This window comes from Ovis aries, chromosome 3 (genome assembly GCF_016772045.2).
Source record: "Ovis aries strain OAR_USU_Benz2616 breed Rambouillet chromosome 3, ARS-UI_Ramb_v3.0, whole genome shotgun sequence".
In the NCBI taxonomy this organism is placed as follows: Eukaryota; Metazoa; Chordata; class Mammalia; order Artiodactyla; family Bovidae; genus Ovis; species Ovis aries.
This window is the reverse complement of record NC_056056.1, coordinates 149,486,592-149,510,463: the sequence shown is the minus strand read 5'-3', so window position 1 is coordinate 149,510,463 and position 23,872 is coordinate 149,486,592. Positions and strand designations below refer to the sequence as shown.

The following is a 23,872-nucleotide window of genomic DNA, read 5'->3' as shown; positions in this document are numbered from 1 at the left end:
TGTCTAGTAATTCTATAGGTGCAAATATGATTTGTTATCGTTTTTAACAAATATACATATTTCAGCAGCTTGCGTATTGTACCTAATGTAGATGTTTCCATGCCCCACCCTTCAACTTGCCTCCTTCCTCGTAAGTACTTACTAGTTTGAATTTTGTTTCATCCTTTTTGTTTGTATATTTTTGTTACATACATAGTTCAGTATACAGGTGCATCTTTATTGTGTGTCAGTTTTTTAGGAAGTGGTACCCTATATTCTGTTATTTTGAATAAAAAATAATAAATTTCCAGCCCACCTCAAACCATAAACAGTTTCCCAGATATTATGAAAACACTCAACACCTATCTGACAGTTCAGATCAGCGTTTCAGATATCTGACAATTCTGCATAAGGAAAGCATTTAAAACACAAGTTACCTAATTATTTAACAATTGATGGTGCACATACAAATGCATCTAGTAGGTGAGCTTCCATTCAGTATACAAGAGTATTGTACAATAATGAATACAAATTAATATTTTTCTTTTTATTTACTGCAGTGAAAATGTAAATGAGCAGTGGTGTACTCTATTTCCTTTATTGTAAGTTATAACACAGTATTGGAAATTTTTGTCTTTCTGCTATCAGGATGCATCTTACAATGGATAGTGTCTTAGAGCCATCTAGTAGCTTATAACCTTTTCTTGATAACTTCTTATATGATGGAAAACAGCACTAGCATTAAAGCATTTTAGAATCTGTTATGTTAATGTTACAGATACATAATATAAAGAACACTTAAAATGAAAAAGAATTTTTGAAAAATGAATATACTTAGCAAAGAATTGTCAGAATAGATACAGTGCATAGAGCAGAAGGATGAAGGTTTCAGTCATTGTTGCTCTTTGGCATCGGTTGAGGGGAGCAAGAGTGAGCTGAGGAAGGAATTCATTCAAAAATAAATAAAATACCTGAAGCCAGTGAACCGGTTCACAGTTCATTGCTCTTGAAAATCTTGGAAACTAATGGCTGTAGCCACAGATGAAGGACAGGGAATTAAAAAACCCTCAAATTGCGTGACTATTAAGTTTTCTTAATTTGCAGTTAACATAATTCCTGCCAAAATGAGATTGCTTTCGAAGTTGCATTTAAAATGCAATGCTCTGTTCATTTCATGATCATATTAACAGCCACAAAAGTTATTTTGACTCCACGATCTAAATATTGGTTTCAAATAAATTTTTGACAATGATTTGTCATTTATGGCTCCCTTTCTTCCTCTGGCCAACCAAAGACATCCACTGAATTCCCAAGTTCCTCATTGGTTGGCTTATTATATGATGCTAACAGTGTTGCTCTTTCTTTGAATGTGTATATTCTGATACTCTTTTATTCATCTTATGAAATGATCAAATGAGATGAAATTTGCTTTCCAAAAGGCAAGTTTCATTAAGATATGTGGCTTTATGGAACCCGTGGTATCTTAGTAATTTTTTCACGGTGCCCCTCGGCCAACAGAAATGTTAAAAGTTTCATTAAATTAAATAACTAGGTCTAAACACTCACATAGTTCATATGGTATCTGACAGATACTGCCTTGTTTCCCAAGAAGATTTAAAATACCTGGCAGCATCCCGATGTGTTCACTGTGGTGTTTCTTTGGGAATTTAGTTCTAGGCTTTTGCATATGAAAGAATTGTGTTCTCTTTCAGAAATACATTTTACGTTGAAGTGATTTGCCCCAATCATGAATATGGAATATGTTCATGATTAAATAGCAAAGTAAAACATTAATGTAGATACTTCTGTCAATCAGAGAAACTATAGAAGCAGTTACCTTTTTTAAACTGAAGTATAAATACAGTTGATTTACAACGTTGTGTTAATTATTGCTGAACAACAAAGTGATTCAGTTGTACATATACATTCTTTTTTAAAATATTCTTTTAAATTATGGTTTATCATAGGATATTGAATATAGTTCTCTGTGCTATAGAGTAGGATCTTATTCTTTATCCATTCTGTATATAAAAGCTTACATCTACCAATTCCAACCTCCCTTTCCATCCCTCCCCTCCTCCCCTCCACCTTGGCAACCACCATCTGTTCTCTGTATCTGTGTATCTGTGATTCTGTTCCATGGATAGGTTCATTTGTGTCATATTTTAGATTCCATGTATAAGTAATACCTTGTAGTGTTTGTCTTGCTCTTCCTGATTTATTTAGTATGATAATCTCTAGTTGCATCCATGTTGCTGCAAATAGTATTATTTCATCCTTTTTTTTTTATGGCTGATTAGTATTCCTTTATGTATATGTACCCCATCTTTATCCATTTATCTGTTGATGGATAGATGTTTCCATGTCTTGGTTGTTGTAAATAGTGCTGCTGTGAACATGGGAGTGCATGTATCTTTTTGAATTGCAGTTTTGTCTGGGTATATGCCCAGGAGTAGGATTCCTGGATCATATGGCAACTCTAGTTTTAGTTTTTTTGAGGAACCTCTATAGTGTTTTCCATAGTGAGTATACCAATTTATATTTTCACCAACAGTGTGAGAGGGTTGGTTCCCTTTTCTCTGCACCCTCTTCAGCATTTATTATTTTTGTTTTTAGAGTTTGCAGACTCTTTTATATGTATATAAATATATATATACACACCCGCATATATATATACTTTTATTCATTTATGGGTGTGCTAGGTCTTTGTTGCTGCAGGGTTGTTTTTGGGTCTTAGGCTAGGCTGCAGCAAACATAGCTCCTCTCTAGTTGCAGTTGTCGGCTTCTCATTGTGGTGGCTTCTCTTGTTGTGAAGCACAGGTTCTAGGGCCTATAGGCTTCAGTAGTTGCAACATGTCAGCTCAAGTTGTGGCTCATGGTCTTAGTTGTTCTGCCACATGTGGGATCTTTCCAAATCAAGGATTGAACCTATGTCTCCTGCATTGGCAGGCAGATTCTTTATCACTGAACCACCAGGGAATCCCTATCATTTATTTGTAGGCTTTTTTACGATTGCCATTCTGACTGGAGTGAGACAGTACCTTATTGTGATAATTGGTGATGTTGAGCATCCTTTCATGTGCCTATGGCCCATCTGTATGTCTTCTTTGGAGAAATGTCTATCTAGTTCTTTTGCCCATTTTTTGATTGGGTTGTTTTGTTGTTGAATTGTATGAGTTGTTTGAATATTTTGGAAATTAAGCCCTTGTCGGTTGCATCATTTGCAAATATTTTCTTCCAGCTCCTAGGTTGTCTTTTTGTTTTGTTTACTTATGGTTTCGTTTGCTGTGTAAAAGCTTATAAGCTTGATTAGGTCTCATTTTGTTTTGGGAGACTGACCTAAGAAAACATTGGTGCAAAGTTACTTTTTAAAATATAGTCTCAGCAGGGATTGAGAAGATGTAAGAAACGTTTAACAAGGATCTAGAAGAAATAAAAGAGAGTCAGTCAATAATGAATAATGGAATAACTGAGATCAAAGGCACTCTGGAGGAAACCAACAGTAGAATAACTGAGGCAGAAGATAGGATAACTGAGGTGCAAGATAGGAATGGTGGAAATAAATGAAGCAGAGAGGAAAAAAGAAAAAATTAAAAGAAATGAGGACAACCTCAGAAACCTCTGGGACAATGTTAAACGCCCCAACATTCGAATCATAGGCATCCCAGAAGAAGACAAAAAGAAAGGCATGAGATAATACCTAGGAGACAGTAGTTGAAAACTTCCCTAAAGTGGAGAAGGAAATAGCCACCCAAGTCCAAGAAACCCAGAGAGTCCCAAACAGGATAAACCCAAGGCGAAACACCCCAAGATGCATTTTAATCAAATTAATGAAGATCAAACACAAAGAACAAATATTAAAAACATCAAGGGGAAAACAACAAATAACCCACAAGGGGATCCCCATAAGGATCACAGCTTTTTCAATAGAAATTCTTCAGGCCAGAAAGAAATGGCAGGACATACTTAGAGTGATGAGAGAAAAACCTACAACCCAGATGACTGTACCCAGCAAGGATCTCATTCATATATGAAGGAGAAAGCAAAAGCTTTACAGACAAGCAAAAGCTGAGAGAATTCAGCACCACCAAACTCCAACAAATGCTAAAGAATCTTCTCTAGACAGGTAACACAGACAGGGTGTATAAACTCGAACCCCAAACAACAAAGTAAATGGTAATGGGATCATACTTATCAGTAATTACCTTAAATGTAAATGGGTTGAATGCCCCAACCAAAAGACAAAGACTGGCTGAATAGATACAAAAACAAGACCCCTATATATGCTATCTACAAGAGACCCACCTCAAACCTAGGGACACATACAGATTGAAAGTGAAAGGCTGGAAAAAGATATTTCACACAAACGGAGACCAAAAGAAAGCAGGAGTAGCAATACTCATATCAGATAAAATAGACTTTGAAATAAAAGCCCTGAAAAGAGACAAAGGACACTACATAATGATCAGAGGATCAATCCAAGAAGAAGATATAATAATTGTAAATATATATGCACCCAACATAGGAGCACTGCAATATGTAAGGCAAATGCTAACAAATATGAAAGGGGAAATTAACAGCAACACAATAATAGTGGGAGACTTTAATACCCCACTTATCCCTATGGATAGATCAACTAAACAGAAAATTAGCAAGGAAACACAAACTTTAAATGATACAATGGACCAGTTAGACCTAATTGATATCTTTGGGACATTTCACCCTAAAACAGTGAATTTCATCTTTTTCTCAAGTGCACACAGCACCTTCAACCAGGATAGATCACATTCTGGGCCATAAATCAAACCTTGGTAAATTCAAAAAAAAAAAAAATGAAATCATCTCAAGCATCTTTTCTGATTGCAGTGTGGTAAGATTAGATATCAACTACAGGAAAAAAAATACTAAAAATACAAACATATGGAAGCTAAACAACACACTTCTGAATAACCAACAAGCCACAGAAGAAATCAAAAAGGAAATCAAAATATGCATGGAAACAAATGAAAATGAAAACACAACAACCCAAAACCTATGGGATTCAGAAAAAGCAGTGCTAAGGGGAAGGTTCATAGCAATACAAGCCTATCTCAAGAAACAGGAGAGAAATCAAATAAATAACCTAACTCTACATCTAAAGCACCTAGAAAAGGAAGAAATGAAGAACCCAGGGTAAGTGGACAGAAAGAAATCACAAAAATTAGGGCAGAAATAAATGCAAAAGAAACCATAGCAAAAATCAACAAAGCTAAAAGCTGGTTCTTCGGGAAGATAAATAAAATAGACAAACCATTAGCCAGACTCATCAAGAAACAAAGGGAGAAAAATCAAATCAATAAAATTAGAAATGAAAATGGAGAGATCACAACAGACAACACAGAAATAAAAAGGATCGTAAGAGACTGCTGTCAGCAGTTGTATGCCAATAAAATGGACAATTTGGAAGAAATGGACAAATTCTTAGAAAAGTGTAACTTTCCAAAACTGAACCATGAAGAAATAGAAAATCTTAATAGACCCATCACAAGCACAGAAATCACAACCATAATCAGACCTCTTCCAATAAACAAAAGCCCAGGACCAGACAGCTTCACAGCTGAATTCCACCAAAAATTTAGAGAAGAGCTAACACCTATCCTACTCAAACTCTTTCAGAAAACTGCAGAGGAAGGTAAACTTCCAAACTCATTCTATGAAGCCACCATCACCCTAATACCAAAACCAGACAAAGATGCCACAAAAAAACTACAGGCCAATATCACTGATGAACATAGATGCAAAAATCCTTAACAAAATTCTAGCAATCAGAGTCCAACAACATATTAAAAAGATCATACATCATGACCAAGTGGGCTTTATCCCAGAGATGCAAGGATTCTTCAATATCCACAAATCAATCAGTGTGATACACCACATTAACAAATTAAAAGATAAAAACCACATGATTATCTCAATAGATGAGAGAAAGCCTTTGACAAAATTCAACATCCATTTATGATAAAAACCCTCCAGAAAGCAGGCATAGAAGAAACATACCTCAACATAATAAAAGCCATATATGATAAACCCACAGCAAACATTATCCTCAGTGTTGAAAAACTGAAAACATCTCCCCTAAAGTCAGGAGGAAGACAAGGATGCCCACTCTCACTGCTGCTATTCGACATGGTTTTGGAAATTTTGGCCACAGCAGTCAGAGCAAAAAAAGGAATACAAGGAATCCAAATTGGAAAAGAAGAATTAAAACTCTGACTGTTTGCAAATGACATAATCCTGTACATAGAAAACCCTAAAGACTCCACCAGAAAATTACTGGAGCTAATCAATGAATATATTAAAGTTGCAGGATATAAAATTAACACACAAATCTTTTGCATTCCTATACACTAACAATGAGAAAACAGAGAAATTAAGGAAACAATTCCATTCACCACTGCAACGAAAAGAATAAAATACTTAGGAGTAAATCTACCTAAAGAAACAAAAGACCTATATATAGAAAACTATAAAATACTGATGAAAGAAATCAAAGATGACACAAATAGATGGAGAAATATACCATGTTCATGGAGTGGAAGAATCAATAGAGTGAAAGTGAGTATACTACCCAAAGCAATCTATAGATTCAATGCAATCCCTATTAAGCTACTGACGGTATTTTTCAGAGAATTAGAACAAATAATTCCACAGTTTGTATGGAATTAGGAAAAAACTCAGATAGCCAAAGCAATCTTGAGAAAGAAGAATGGAACTGGAAGAATCAACCTGCCTGACTTCAGACTATACTACAAAGCTGCAGTCATCAAGACAGTATGGTACTGGCACAAAGACAGAAACATAGATCAATGGAATACAATAGAAAGCCCAGAGATAAATCCACACACCTATGGACACCTTATCTTTGACAAAGGAGGCAAGAATATACAATGGATTAAAGACAATCTCTTTAACAAGTGGTGCTGGGAAAACTGGTCAACCATTTGTAAAAGAACGAAACGAACACTTTCTAACACCATACACAAAAATAAACTCAAAATGGATTAAAGATCTAAATGTAAGATCAGAAACTATAGAACTCCTAGAAGAAAACGTAGGCAAACCACTCTCTGACATAAATCATAGCAGGAGTCTCTATGATCCACCTCTCAGAGTAATGGAAATAAAAGCAAAAATAAACAAATGGGACCTAATTAAACTTAAAAACTTTTGCACAATGAAGGAAACTATAAGCAAGGTGAAAGATAGCCTTCGGAATAGGAGACAATAATAGCAAATGAAGCAACTGACAAAGAATTAATCTCAAAAATATACAAGCAACTCCTGCAGCTCAATTCCAGAAAAATAAATGACCCAATCAAAAATGGGCCAAAGAACTAAACAGACATTTCTCCAAAGAAGACATAGAGATGGCTAACAAACACATGAAAAGAAGCTCAACATCACTCATTATCAGAGAAATGCAAATCAATACCACAATGAGGTACCATTTCACGCCAGTCAGAATGGCTGTGATCCAAAAGTCTATAAGCAGTCAATGCTGGAGTGGGTGTGGAGAAAAGGGAACCCTCTTACACTGTTGGTGGGAATGCAAACTAGTACAGCCACTATGGAAGACAGTGTGGAGATTCCTTAAAAAACTGGAAATAGAACTGCCTTATGACCCAGCAATCCCACTACTGGGCATACACACCCAAGAAACCAGAATTGAAAGAGACACATGTACCCCAGTGTTCATCACAGCACTGTTTTTAATAGCCAGGACATAGAAGCAACCTAGATGTCCATCAGCAGATGAATGGATAAGAAAGCTGTGGTACATTTACACAATGGAATCTTACTCAACTATTAAAAAGAGTGCATTTGAATCAGTTCTAAGAGATGGATGAAACTGGAGCCTATTATACAGAGTGAAGTAAATCAGAAAGAAAAACACCAATATAATATATTAATACATATATATGGAATTTAGAAAGATGGTAACGATGACCCTATATGTGAGACAGCAAAAGAGACACAGATATGAAGAACAGACTGTTGGACTCTGTGGGAGAACGTGAGGGTGGAATGATCTGAGAGAATAGCATCGAAACATGTATATTATATGTGAAACAGATCGCCAGTCCAGGTTTGATGCATGAGACAGGGTGCTCAGGGCTGGTGCACTGGGATGACCCTGAGGGATGGAATGGGGAGGAAGAGTCAGGATGGGCAACACATGTACACCCATGGCTGATTCATGTGAATGTATGGCAAAAACCACCACAATATTGTAAAGTAATTAGCCTCCAATTAAAATTAAAAAAAAATATATAGTCTCAGACCTTACTTAGGTCTGGAATGATTGCACTGAGGGTGAAACTTAGTTTTTTGCTTTTTATCTCTCTGAATTCCCACATGAAAATAGAACAACTAGATAGAAAATCAAAACCCATGAAAACATTTGTAACAAAAGCTAGAAATGGAGTATCGCCATGAACCTCAAAATACAAGCAGATGAAAGATTAACAAAAGACTTAAATTCATCAGTTTTTATGCATAAAAGAAAGTAGAGAGAAACATTGGGGTGTCTGGACCTGAGCATAGAAGCACCTCAAAGTGGTGAGCAACCTGTTTGAAAGTGTAAGTGTAATTAGGCCTTTTGAAATTGGGGAGTTTCTGCCTGCTTGATTGGATCAGTGTAAAGGACCTGTGCTGAGGCCTGCAGTGACTTGAGTCCCCCAGCTCTGAGCTCTCAAGACTTACCCGCTAATGCTCGCTTTTAGGACCCATTGAGAAGCTTCTGGGAGTGGAACCAAAATTGAGGAGCATAGCGGCAACAGAGACAGAGGAAAGAAAAAGAGGAGATAAAAGTAGGAAAGGGGAACAGAATGGGAGAGGGAGATAAAAGAAAACCTTACAAGACACGCCATTGTACTTTTAGAGACTGCATAAAAATAGAAGGAGCTTTATGAAGTTAGAGAAGTTTTCGGAACTATGTCATAGTCTTGAATTTTATGAAAATTAGATTCACAAAAGATCTTCTAGGAATATGTTTAGATGTGTTTATACCAACTTTGAGTCCCATCAGCAGTGTTTATATTGATCTGACATTTAATAATGTCACATTAAAAAATTTTCAAATTTATTGAGATTGTGTTGGAGAAATATTTCCTTATTGAAATTAAGTAAATGAAGATACTGTCGTGTCTTTTTAAAGAATTTTAGTTTTGTCTTCCATATTCTTCTGAGATTGAATTTTCTTTTAATATGGTGTGAGGAGACCAAATTCCTTTTGTTAGCATAAAGATAATCAGTTATATTAACATCATGTATTGATCTTGTTCTGCCTCCCTCCTAATCAGCAGTGAAAGTGAAGTCGCTCAGTCGTGTCTGACTCTTTGTGACCCCATGGACACCAGGCTCCTCTGTCCATGGGATTTCTAGGCAAGACTACTGGAGTGGGTTGCCATTTTCTTCTCCAGAGAATCTTCCTGACCCAGGGATCGAACCCAGATCTCCCGCATTGTAGACAGACGCTTTACCGTCTGAGCCACCAAGGAAGTCAGTCAGCAGTACTTTGCTATAAATCAGTTTGAATTTATTCATGGATCTGTTTCTTGTGTCTTTATTTGGTTCCTTTGATATGTTTGTCTCTGCCTGCACCAGTATCCCATTTTCTTTTACTATAGCTTTGCATCAGATGTTCATGTCTGTCTCTCTACTTTGGTTTTTATTATTGTCTTAACTTCTTGGCCTTTGTTCAATGACAGATTTAGAATTGAAAAGAAAACTATTGTGTTTACAAGTGGAATTTTATTACCTTCATTTTTATTTGGGGAAAATTTGACATATTTATGATATTCTTCCTCTCTCTGAATTCATACACTGAGGTCTTCTATATTTTCTCTCAGTAAATTTTTATTTCTTTCAAAAGAGTTTTTTAAGCAGTGGACTTATAAATCTTTAGTCAGGGTTATACATAAGTACTTTTTGTTGTTTTTTTGGTAAATTATATTTTTAAAATTATGTTTTATAGATGTCACTGTTATATTGACATACATTTGACTTTTAAACTTGATTATTGTATCCATTAGTTAATGTTACTGAAATTTTATTCTTGTAACTTATCTGTGGGTTCTTTGGGGGGCTTTTGTGTAAATAAATATATTATCTGTAGGCTACTCTTTTGATACTTTATATTTTTATGACTTGGATATCTTTTCAGAACTCACTTGTATTTTAGATACAATATTGAATAGAAGTGTTAATAGTAGAACTCTTTTGTTACTTGTCCTACAAGCTTTAAGTTGTCAGTAAATAAGATATTTGGTGCAGGATTTTTTTTTTTGTAGATATGCTTTATTAGGATTAAGAAATTACTCATAATGCTACCTTCTTATATATATATTTTCTCTTTAGCACCTTTTTTATCGTTAAGGTTTTTTATTGTGTGCCTTTCCCTCTTAATTTGTCATCCTTGCTAGGGATTTGTAACTTTGTAATCAACTTCTAGCTTCATTTACCTATTTTTTAAATTTATTTTTTGTTTTATATTCATCAGTTTATGCTCTTTACTAAGTTATTTCTTTTTATTCTTTTAGGGCTTGTTTTACTGTTCTTTAATCTTAAGTGTTTTTAATTTTCTAACCTTATGAGGTTTTTCTTATTTTCTTCCTATTGCTGATTTCTCATGTATTCCACTATAGCTAGAGAATGTGGTCAGTATGATATCAATTATTTATATACTTGAACAAAATGCATATTGACCAGGTGGCAGGTATATTGCTGTTTCCATGAGACCAACTTTGTTAATCTTGTCCGTATCTTTTGTACCTGCATATTTATCATCATTATTCACATTTTTACCATTATTTATTTTTTTTGTTTAGATTTTGACTCCAGCAGTTGAAAGTTGACACAGATCATTCTAATGTTTCTTGTTTCTGCTGGTTCTCACTTATGGTACCTTGATTCTTTGTATTTGTGTGTAAGTTGCCATTTTATGTTTCTTAAAAATCTGTGGGATTTCTTTGAGGAATGGATGAAAAGACATTTTTCCCAAGGGGATTTGCCTATGCTTCTGCCAGTGCCTAAGGCACTACCAAATCCAGGCCCAATTCAAAATAAAATGTTGGTTTGAAGTTGTAGTCCATACAGGTAATGTGAATTTGGGCTGCTTTGGCTATAAACTCTCAGAAGAGATTGCTTTACCTGCTTCTGCCAGCATCAAATTTAGTTAGGGCCATCAAGAATTTTTGATGCATTCTTCACTAAGGAGGGGTTTTAAGTTACCTGCTTTATGAGAAGTCTTTTAATAGCTTTTCTACCTTGAGCAAATTCCTGTTTGGAAATGTAAGCATTTTTTGAGGGGGTGCTGAATTTCCCTCTTCCCCATCTTCCACATTCAAAGTTCATTTAAAAATCAGAATGTAATCTATGCTTTAGATTTCACTAATATTTTCTTCACACTGTATCCCTACCTGAGAATAATGCTTGGTATCTGCTTAATAAATGTTTTGTTGTTAGCTGAGTATTTTGTGGAGCATTTTTAGTTGATTTTGAGTGAAGCATTTTTTTTTAATAGTCTGCTAGACTGCCAGAAGCCTATTTATTTACCATTCTCTAGGTCTCAGTGGGAATTTACTTCTTAAGAGAAACAGTTGTTTCAATTTCTGTGACATATTCTCATTGTTTACTGTAATTTGGTGGGGAGGGGTTATCGTTACTTCTGCTTTTTATTATTACCAGTAATTGAAAATGTTTGGTGATCCATTTTCATCGTATTCTTTCTCTTTCTATTGCTTCTCTTCCTTTTTTTTTTTAAACTTTCCTCTGGTTTTCCTTCCAGGTCCTTCCCTTGCTTGCCTCCTTCCTTCACTCCTTTTCTTTTCTTTTTCCTTCCTTCACTTCCTTATAGTATTATCATTTTCCTTCTAATTGAACGACTTAAAATTTTTTTTAAAGCTTTTTAAGTTATGTGTAACACAGGCAAAATTAAAGTCATTAAACTTTTGCTTTTAAGAATTTTGCACGTTGTGATTCCTTCTCCTGCCTTTCACCTTACCTTAGTTCCTTGAAAGTTTGCATTTTAAAAGAACGCTCACCTAACCCACGGTTGTCATGTCAGTTCACAGTTCTTTCAGTTGAGCTGCTTTGGTCTCTACTTGAATATTAACATACTGATGACTTCAAAAATTCCCTACCTGTAATCTTGAGGATCCAGTGTCTTCCGTTTGTTACTGTTCAGTCGCTAAGTTGTGTCCTTCTTGTGTCCTGTTTGTGACCCCATGAACATGCCAGGCTTCCCTGTCCTTCACTATCTCCTGCAGTTTGCTCAAACTCATGTCCATTGAGTCAGTGATGACCATCCAACCATCTCATCCTCTATTGCCCCCATCTCCTCCTGCCCTCAGTCTTTCTCAGAATCAGGGTCTTTTCCAGTGAGCCAGCTCTTTGCATCAGGTGGCCAAAGTATTGGAGTTTCAGCATCAGTCCTTCCAGCGAATATTCAGGGTTGATTTCCTTTAGGATTGACTGATTTGATCTCCTTGCTGTGCAGGCGACTATTAAGCAGTTTACTTTAGGGCAACTTTTAGGGTCAGAGTCGATGGATCTACCTGGTTCTTAACTTCACATGCTCTCTAAGTATAAATTCAAGTCATATTCACCCTAATCACATCCTATCATAGGGTAGACCTTTGGGATATTCTAGTATCTTAAGATAAAAAAATTTGACTACTAGATCTTTCATACTTTAGTAGCATCTCGTCTTATAATTCTTTCCTAAAAACAGTAAAACAAACCACATATTTATACCATGAGGGTTTTCCAGCAATGTGAATCTATAGAAAAAGCTCCATTGGGATAGACTTTGACCTAAAAAAGTCAGTCTATCCCGATGGATAAACTTGGTAATACATTTCTGATGGTGATGAATTCTTTTAGGTTTCGTTTATCGAAAAAGTTTTTATTTCACCTTTATTTTTGATAAAGTTTATGCTGGATGTGGAATTCAGAGCTGACAGATTTTTGTTTTAATGCTTTGAAGATTTTGCTCCACTGTTTTCTAATTTAGACCATTTCTGCAAAAAACCTGCTGTTGTTTTATCTTTGGCCCTCTTTGCATACTGTAACTTTTTCTCTGGCTACTATTAACATTTTCTTGGTCATTCAGTTCAGTTCAGTCACTCATCAGTCTCTCAGTTGTGTCCAACTCTTTGCAACCCCATGAATCGCAGCACGCCAGGCCTCCCTGTCCATCACCAACTCCCGGAGTTTACCCAGACTAATGTCCATCAAGTCAGTGATGCCATCCAGCCATCTCATCCTCTGTCGTCCCCTTCTCCTCCTGCCCCCAATCCCTCCCAGCATCAGGGTCTTTTCAATGAGTCAGCTCTTCGCATAAGGTGGCCAAAGTTTCGGCTTCAGTATCAGTCCTTCCAGTGAACACCCAGGACTGATCTCCTTTAGGATGGACTGGTTGGATCTCCTTGGAGTCCAAGGGACTCTCAAGAGTCTTCTCCAACACCATAGTTCAAAAGCATCAATTCTTCAGCACTCAGTTTTCTTCACAGTCCAACTCTCACATCCATACATGACCACTGGAAAAACCATAGCCTTGACTGGATGGACCTTTGTTGGCAAAGTAATGTCTCTGCTTTTGAATATGCTATCTAGGTTGGTAATAACTTTCCTTCCAAGGAGTAAGCGTCTTTTAATTTCATGGCTGCAATCACCATCTGCAGTGATTTTGGAGCCCAGAAAAGTAAAGTTTGACACTGTTTCCACTGTTTCCCCCGTGATGGGATGAGATGCCATGATCTTCTTTTTCTGAATGTTGAGGTTTAAGCCAACTTTTTCATTCTCCTCTTTCACTTTCATCAAGAGGCTTTTTAGTTCCTCTTCACTTTCTGCCATAAGGGTGGTGTCATCTGCATATCTGAGGTTATTGATATTTCTCCTGGCAGTCTTGATTCCAGCTTGTGCTTCTTCCAGCCCAGCGTTTCTCATGATGTACTCTGCATAGAAGTTAAATAAGCAGGGTGACAATATACAGCGTTGATGTACTCCTTTTTCTATTTGGAACCAGTCTGTTGTTCCATGTCCAGTTCTAACTGTTGCTTCCTGACTTGCGTATAGGTTTCTCAAGAGGCAGGTCAGGTGGTCTGGTATTCCCATCTCTTTCAGAATTTTCCACAATTTCTTGTGATCCACACAGTCAAAGGCTTTGGCATAGTCAATAGAGCAGAAATAGATGTTTTTCTGGAACTCTCTTGCTTTTTTGATGATCCAGTGGATGTTGGCACTGGATTTGATCTCTGGTTCCTCTGCCTTGGTTTTACACATTTAACTATGATGTATCTTGGTATAGTTTTCATGTCTTATGCTTGAGATTCATTGAACCTTTTCAGTTTGTGAATTTATAAGTGTTTGAATCAAATCTGGGATTTTTATTAAGAATTTTTATTGGAGTATAATTGACTTTAAGTGTTGTGTTAGTTTCAGGTGTATAGCAAAGTGAATCAGTTGATATTTTATTCTATTTTTGTAAATATTTACTCTGTACCTATTCAACCTTGGGGACTCCAATTATACATACATTAAATCACTTGAAGTCCCATCGCTTACTCTTGCTCTGTTCAGTTTTTAAAATATTTTTTTTCTCCATGTATTTAGGATGGTTTTTTATATCTGTGTTTTTAAAAGTTCACCAGTCTTTTCTTCATCATGCCAGTTATTCTTCCCTTTACATACAAGACATAACAGCTCTATAATGTCATTGTTAATTCTGTCACCTGTACCATTTCTGGGTCTGTTCTCTTGTTGGTTCCCCATTATGTATTTTATTATGTTTTTGCACAGCCAGGAAACTTCTGCTTGGATGCCAGTTCTTAGAATTTTTAATCTGTTTTTATTTTTTTTATTTGTTAGTGTTCTTGAGCTTTCTTAGTTACTTAGAAGCTTTTTGAACCTTTGAGACATTCTTCCTCTCTCCCCTCCCCCTTTTTAATGGTAAGTTTTGTTACAAAGGACCACAGTAGCTTTTAGTCTAGGCTAATTGTTCCCACGTACTGAGACTGTATTCTGAGTACTCTATCTGATGCCCTGTGAATTATGTTTTTCTATTTTGGCTTAGGGAACAGTTGTGTGAGCCTAGAGATTATTTGTGCTGTCTCTGTTCCCATCCTCTGCATGCATGCATATGCACAGATGACCAAAGAGGAACCCTTTCCAGATTTCTCTAATGCTTTCTCTTTGCAGCTCTCTCCTACTTGGTGCTCTAGCTGCCTTCTCAGCTACACTTCCTCAATTAACAGAAATTTCTGGCCTTCACCAGGACTCCCTCTCCTTGTATTGAAACTTGGTATTATAATTTGGAAACTCCCCCATTCAGTAAGCAGGGACGGTTGTAGGGCTCATATCAGTTCTTTCTCTTCTCTTAGGGATTCTTGTTTTATACCACTTTACGTCCTATGTCTGAAAACTATTGGTAAATATATTTTACCCATTTTTTAAAATCCATTTTAAAAGTTGTTTCAGGTGACTTGGGAGCAAGGGGAGCCCTACTCCTCCATCTTGGTTGGAAGTAGAAGTTCTATTAAATATTAAAAGGTTTCATCTTTTAAAAAATTTTTATTTTGGTTAAGATGGATGAAAAATTATTCTTGAGACTGAGAAAATAAGCTTTTAAGTTAGTGTTCCGTCAAGGCTTGAATACTTTTTTATTGTGTAAGACACTATGTGAAATGCAATCCAAAGAAATATCAGACTTGTTCTCAGCACTTAGCATCATTTGTGAAGAAACATCAAACAGTACAAGTCAGTAAATAACTTCCAATTCATATATGGAGTCATCAGAGCTGTGATTCTGTTTTACCTAAATCTAAAAATTGGATGATTTCCCCGTCAGTTCCCTCCCTTAAGATTCCCTGGAATCTAGTACACTTGTAAATATGGTTGTTGTGCTTAGTCTCACAGTCTTGTCTGACTGTTCGCAATCCCATGGACCATAGCCCATAGCCCATCAGGCTCTTTTGTCCATGGAATTTTCCAGGCAAGAATACTGGAGTGGTTGCCATGTGCTACTCCAGGATATCTTCCTGACCCAGGGATCAAACTCAAGTCTCTTGCATTTCCTGCATTGGCAGGCTGATTCTTCACCACTGAGCCACCAGGGAAGCCCAGTAGACTTGTAAATATAATGACCATTTATCTTCTCAACTGAGGTCATAATTTTACTAATTAGTATTCCTTATTCTGTCACATAGAATATTATATTATCTCTTCATTGTTTAATCTGCCTCAGTAGATTAAAGGTATTATAGTAAATGTGTATAATGATGTATAGTAATGAAAATAGGAAGATTTTTTTTTTTTCTTAGGAAAAAGAAAAGATCTTTCTTATTTAGGGCTGTAAGTACTGATAGAGACTTCTTGGGGCATATGAAATTTTAAAAGTGCTCTTTTCTACTGGGATAAGAGTAGTATAATGAAACTGAAAGAATGTATTGTTATAGATTAAAAGACTCTTGGTAAAAAAAAAAATAAAAGGCTCTTGGTTTTAAGACATTATTTTTCACTTTCTGTCTATATCACTTTGGGTCAGTTAGGTTACATCTTTGACACTTGTGTTCATGTTTGAGAATGAGATCTTTAAAAGATGGTTTGTCTACTTACAGAAACATTTTGATGAACAAATACAATGTAAAAGAAATGAAGAAAATAGAAAATCATCATTAAACCATCACAGTAATAGGTGCTGTAGGCAGTATCCATGGATGAATGCTCAAATTAGTGAGCCAAAACTTTAAGGACAGACATTTGCATGATCTGAAAGTACTTTTTTCAGAATATTTACTGTTTTCAAAAGGAAAATAATGAGTTACAATGGAGAAAACTGGCAGATACACCATTTTAACCAAGATCAAGGTTAGTATCACTTGTAATAAGACATTTTATCATCACATGCATGCATATATTGGAATACATCCATCATATATGGTGCACTTGAGGACATGTCACATTTGTGGTAATGTGTCTTTGAAAATGTATGACGTCAGTCTAGTCATGACAAAACATCAGTCCTACCCAAGTTGCAGGGCATCCTGTAGTGTTAGCTGCATTGGTATGACTGAAGACATCGGTGTTGTGAAAGACTGACGTAAAGTCCGCGGTTGCAGAAGACCAAGGAAGCGTAAAACTAAATATAATGTCTACCCTGGTATAGAAAAAGGAAGTTAGTGGGAAACTGGTGAAATCTGTGTGAAGTTGTTAGTTAATAGCTAATTTCTTAGTTTTGATACTTGTCCTAACAAGATGTTACCACTTGAAGAAAATGGGGCATATAGGAACTCTGTCCTATTTTTACAGCTCTTTTGTGACTCTAAAATTATTTCTAAAAAAGTAAAGTGATTACGGTGTTTGTGGACAGTGTGTTAACATGTAGTTGAGTTAGCCTTGTCATTGGAAGGACCTCACTTTGTTAGTGTGTGACGTTTATTTCTCTGCAGCAATTCAGTTTTTCCACAGGTAGTATCAAAGTGCAGTGGACAGGGTGATTCTTACATCTGACGGTGTTCTGTAAGCAAGTTAAGGAAAGAAAGCTGAGGATCCCACAGTTGAGAATGTGGGTCTTTACTTCATCTCTCAATTTTCAAGCCAGTGCCTCACCCTTACCTATGCTTTGGCCAGCTTCTAAAATTTGAAGTCTGTCCTCTTGGGTTTTTCTGGAAAATAAGCCTTTTGTATCTCATTTGGGTTGCAAGAACTGGGTATTCATAATAACTGTGATAGAGAAATATTTTCAGTCTGATGAGAGTATGTAGACCCTACCCTTCTGTGCCTCAATTTGAGGTAAAAGTACATCTTATAGAGGTTTGTTATGATTAAGTGAGGTAATATGTATAAAGTGCTTTGAGCAGTGCTTACCATTTAGTAAACACTCAGTACATGTTAGTGCATATATGTTAGTGCATATTTGTACCAGGCCCACTGTGTTAGACTATTCTAGCAGTAAATGGTTCAGCTAACTTTAAGGAGTATATATTCCCATGGACTACAGTGCAACCCAGTGGCTCTGAGTAGTATAATTCTTCTAGGGGGATTTTTTTTTTTTTTTTTGCTAGAAAAGAGACATGTATTGTCTCATCATATTAAACTGATAAATCTGAAATACTCATGAAGCAACTTTTTTTAAGAAGACAATCTAACTTGAGAAAAAGTTTAAGAAATAGAAAAATAATTTTAAATCCTGAAGTTTTTATTTACTTCTCATGGTATGGCATTCTAACCACTGAAGGTGTCTAGTAGGTATTTTGGAAGTGGTTGTCAATTTCAGTGGAAAAAGGCATAAAACAGTTTTATTCATATGTTTCAGAAATACAAAATTAATTTTTTACATAATTATATTACTTTTAAAAATAATTGTTGTCCTCATAAAATTTTCACATGTGCTGTAAGCACTGCATTGATGGGTTCCTGTCAGATAACACAGGTAACAGCATGTGTGGAGTAAGAGGAGGACACGTGCATGTATGGGCCTATTCAGAGCCAGGCACCGTTCCAGATTCTGCAGAGACAAAAGTGAGCAAAGAAACAAAAATAAATTCTCAAGGAGCGGATGTTTTAGAGCATAGGAAGACATTAAACAAAACAGATAAAATGCATTGTGTTATATGTTGACACATATAGGAAAAGGGGTAAAGGGTGCCAAGGGATTAGGGCAAAGGATAGTATAATCTAAAATAGAATAGACAGTGAAGTCCTCCCCAGGATGGCTCAGTATCCGAAGTAAAGAGCGCCGAAGCCATGTAGCTACCTGAGAAGAAAGCTTTCCTGGAGTATGCAAATACAGAAGCCTGAAGTCAGGAGTGTGCCCTTTGAGTCTGAGAAATATCAAGGGGAGCAGGGCAGTGTGGCAGGAATGGTGGGAGGTTAGAGGTAATGAAGGGTAAGTTCACTAAGGCCTGGAGGCCAGAGTAGTACAGGAGGACTATAAATGTGTTTTCTTCTTTACTCACTTTGATTTATGATGTTCTCTGTTCTGAGTATCTAATGGATAAAGTATATAAGGGTATAAATGTAAATATTTAGCACATAGTAGATGTTTACTGAATAATGTTTACTGAATTAATATGGCAGGCTGTTTAGAAGTATTTTAAAGGTCCTGTGTTCCCTTGCTAAAGGGATACTTGTCATTTTTAATTGCTTCGTATGAAATAATTTGGGACTCTTTAACTTAAGTGAATTTAGTTTACAATTTTTTTTTTTAACCCCCCCAGGCTCTTCTGTCCATTGGGTTCTCTAGGCAAAAATACTGGAGTGTGTTGCCATTTCCTTCTCCTAGTTTACGGTTTTATAGTATTTGACACCTTCAGTAATATTTATGTTACTAAATAGATGTTATCTTTAAATAACTCAAATGAACATCTTCTTCTATTAGCTTTATTAGTCATAATTATCAGAATCTAGTTTCCTTTGAATTGATAGTTTACTTTCTATATTATAAAATGAGGATTCTTATTCTCATAAAAGTCACATTTAAGTCCTATATTTAGATTTATTTCTCTAAAAGTCTAATTTTGTATCATCTAGTTTGATTAGAGTTATATTAGTTAAAGGGGGTCCTTATTTGCTTTTATCAGAGTGGAACACTTTTAAGAACTTAGTTTCCTCCCAGGAATTTTTTTTTTTTGCCACTCTGTACAACTTGTAAAATCTTAGTTCTACAACTAGAGATAGGACTGGGGCCCCAGCAGTGGAAGTGAAACTCCTTAAACACTGGACTGCCAGGAAATTCCTCCAAGGAATATCCTTACACCAAAAGTTATCCATGGGTTTTAAAAAGGTCACTAATCTACTTTTCGGAGAAGGCAGTGGCACCCCACTCCAGTACTCTTGCCTGGAAAATCCCATGGACAGAGGAGCCTGGTAGGCTACAGTCCATGGGGTTGCAAAGAGTCGGACACGACTGAGCGATTTTACTTTCACGCATTGGAGAAGGAAATGGCAACCCACTCCAGTGTTCTTGCCTAGGGAATCCCAGGGATGGGGGAGCCCGGTGGGCTGCCGTCTGTGGGGTCACACAGAGTCGGACACAACTTTAAGTGACTTAGCAGCAGCAGCTGCAGTCTACTTTTAGGAGTTTAAATGCATCTAAGTAGCCTGGCTGTCATTTTGCTGGTTGATGATGTTAGTGTAAATGTGTTTGAGAGCCTTAAATGTTGAACGCTTAGGACAGCAAGAAAATATCCAAGGGGCAGATAGGCAGAGTATTTTAACGTTTTGTCTTGGACATTTTTATGCTGGCCAGGTAAGCCCTATCCTCATTTTCTGTGTACAAGTTTGTAGGACTCCCATCCTCTGTTTTGATGAGCACTTTGAATCAGTCTGAGAGGTGAATCTGGGGTTGGGCAATAATGAAGATGTGAACAGGGAGTCATAATGTTGAAACTGGACATTCAGATCTTTATAGCATGATTTCCTTATTTTTCAAAGAGCAGAAGAATCCCATCGTTTATCATGTTCTGGTTGGACTCCTTTCTTATCGTTTGCTGGAGTTTGAACTTCAGAGCTATGGTGTCAACCCTGCTGTAGTGTCTCAGGGGAGCTCCTAGTGTGGGGCTGGTGCCATGGCTCACCCTCCAACCTTTCCTTCTTCACTTCAGCCTCCAGCTCTGAGCTTTCCAATCCCCAGAGTAGCAAATGTTGAAAGAAGTTGCACAGGTAAGTATGTGGTGGGAAAGGCTGGGGGAAAAAACGGTAGTGTCATCAGTATTTTAAGGGTGGATGTTGGGCCATTTTACCAGTGAGTCATTTTGTTACTTTAAAAATATGATGCTTCTTAAAATTATTTTTCATAAAATTACCTCATTAATTATTAAACAAAATCCTAATGTGTTCTAAGAAATAATTTTTTCTTATTGGATGTGAAAGGGACAACCTTAAACTGAATAAATCATAAATATTATAATACAAAGGAAGGGTGTTAGATTGTTTTAAACTTCATATTCTCCACAAAGTATTGCAGGACCAAAAAAACTGGTTTTCAGAAAAGAAGCTAAGAGAAGTCAGGGAAAGCATAACTACATAGAGTTAAAATTTTGCCATGTTTAGCTTGGTATCAGAAGGAGGCAAATTTTAGTTTCCTTCTGGTAGCTGTAGACATGCTGTCCTTCCCTTTCCCAAAGTTTTAGTCAGGTAGCTGTATATTTTTAAAATTTGCAGGAATAGAAACTTGAAACATCTTTTTCCTTGAAATCTAGACAGGAAGGCTGAAACTTTTCTACCCATCTCTAGGTTTGAGGTTAATAAAAATAAGTATAGAAGCAGCACAATCCTTAGTACAAAGTTTAGCCAATACTTCAGTGAGCAAGTTCACCAAATTTTGTGTGTGTGTAAAATGCCAACACTCTTGACGTTTTCTACTTGTCTTTCTTATATCTAAAATCATGATCTAACAATGCAGGTTTTTTTCTTAATGCATACTTTTTAGAAATAGTTCTGTGGCAGTATAGCCCTGGGTCTGCACTTTATTATCATTTTAGGTGTTTGCTTCTCAGAAAGCCTTCAGAAATTGTTCTTTAGTTCTTTCATATCTATACCACGTGATTTTTATTCATGTGATTTCTAAATTCTTTATCACATACTAAGATGTGCAAAATTATACCCAGGAAAAATAGAATTAATTTGGCCTGTGATTGCTAACATTTCTTCAAAGAAAGTGTGTCAGGTTTAAAAAGGTTGGGGCACCAGGTATTTGGCATTTCGCATCTCAGAGCAGGATCTTGAAATACAGAATCCTCAACAGTTTATCTCAAGTTCCAGGGTTTCTTAAATCTACTAGGAGGCTTATAGACATCCATATCTCCCAGCAAAGCAGACCATATGTCCAGTATCTTTTGAATTCCCTTCCTCTCCCCTTTATTAGAGCTCCCTACCTCTGACCCCATGTTTAACATTGGTTTAAGATCTCCATCTTCATTTGAAAATTTTCCTTCATATTTGTTTTATATTCAGAACTTAACAGGCTTACTGTTACATGTTCTTCCAGTTGTATTCAAGGATAAAATGATGCTTATTTTAATTTTAGTCCATATTTTGTGAGTTCTCAAATCTTATTGCTGGTAAGGCATACCAATTATAATTGGTTCTTTAGTTAATATAATATATGATTGTTAGCACTTTTTGAGTAATTGAAGAGTTTTGATTTTAGGATGATACAATTATCTTTTAGAGCTTGTATGTTGATGGTTAAAGTTTGAATCTGTATGAGGCGATTGATACAAGCGACTAAGATTTTGGAAAACCACAAAATCTATTTTGCTTCAAGTTGAAGCATGCACAACATATCCTCCCTAGATCAAAGTCAGACTGATAGGAGCATTTATAGACTTTCTGGTAATACTTTACAGAATTAGTAGGTTTGGGGGAGGGGCACATCTTAAGGTATGGTGTACATACCAGACATGGGAATGTCATCTCAGAAAGGCAGCTTCAGATACCAGATTTCAGTAACAGGTGTTGGATTAGGAAGAGTGGTCTGTTTTCATCTCCCCTTGATGCCCTCTCTGTCTTTCTATGAAATGTGAGCTACCCTGTTTCGCGGGGGATGGCACCTCTTACAAAGGAGTCCTGTAACCCCTGTAAAAAATCTTCTGCCAGAATATTTAACTACTCTCCAAGATAATGATTGTGGATATGTTCATATAAGTCTCTGTTTTCTGCTGAATCACGTTTCCATCCAGAGTTTCCTGTGCTGCCTTTTCAGAATTCATTAAGGCTTTTATTGCTCATTTATCAGGCCTTTTGCATTTACTAAAACTGTGAAGTGAATTGCTTTTATTTCCTTACCAATTTAAGTTGATGATTTTAGAAATTATCAATTTAAAATTTATCTAAATCTTCACTTTTCTTGGATCCATCCAAGGCAGATTATTAAACTATTCGTTATACATTTATTTATATTATAGTATCAAGCCACAGTGTTCTAGAGCTAGTAGGACTTTGAGAGTAGTTTATTTTTTTAATAGAAGGAAAGATCATTTGTTTTTTCTTAAAGACTTCCAGATATTAAATTCTTTGTTCTTTGAGAAGCTAGATTTTTTTTTTCCCAATGTTAATGCCTCTCTCTCCTTTTATTTAATCCCATTTCAGTTTTTTTTTTTAGTGTTTTCTAGGAATGAAAATTAGTATTATTTATTACAGTCGTGAAGTAGGATTGGTAGCTCAGAATCCTATTACCAAAAAATACCACTAAACAGAAGTTCCTTGGGTTATAAATATTTCTGGGTGGTAGTATATATTTGATATAGGTGCACAGTAGTCTTGTTTCATAGAATTTGGGCAGTGTCTTAATGGATTTGACATATCAACTTTTCCTGATGGCCAGTATTGAAGATAAGTAGATTTCAGATATCTTAGCTTCTTGTGATTGGTTTCAGTTTGGTTTACTACATCTTGGTAAAGGCAGATAAATGTTAATTGCAATTGACTGTGTTTTTTTTAATTAATTTTCTGCCTACTTTATAGATAACGAAAAACTTCAGTGTATATACATGTGTGTGAAATGTTTTCTGATAGTGAATATGAAATTGGGAGGGCCAAATAGGCTAGAAGTCAAATTTTATGTTCAGCAATCAGAATGAATTAGTAAAGTCTTCATTAGGGAAACAGGAGTAAAAAACAGTCTTGTTACTCACACCCACTACCTATACTTGGCTCTCTTTATCCTTTATAATATAAGGTGAGTACAGACTCTGTTGCTAAAGGTGAAAATTTGTTGGCTATAGAAAAGTCTTCATGCTTTAATATTGTTAAATAGTTAATTTTGTGATGGGTCACAGGTATCAGCATGTTAATAGTAAAAACTTCTAGCTACTTTAGAAATGGAATCCCCAAGAAAATGTTGCCATTA

General features: G+C 36.1%; 1 protein-coding gene across 18 annotated transcripts in view; it reads left to right on the top strand.

Moving 5' to 3' along the window:
• The window catches only part of CNOT2 (CCR4-NOT transcription complex subunit 2), a 126,165-nt gene that overhangs the window by 48,647 nt on the left and 53,646 nt on the right, over positions 1 to 23,872 (top strand). For 3 of the 18 annotated variants that reach the window (XM_042246917.1, XM_042246919.1, XM_060412784.1), the window contains one exon: positions 20,625 to 20,682. The exons of 9 other annotated variants lie outside the window; for them this stretch is intronic. In XM_042246917.1, the coding sequence (XP_042102851.1) occupies positions 20,662 to 20,682 (21 nt within the window). In that variant the 5' untranslated portion in view covers positions 20,625 to 20,661. 6 more of the 18 variants (XM_060412786.1, XM_060412789.1, XM_060412787.1 and 3 more) reach the window with 5 other exon arrangements.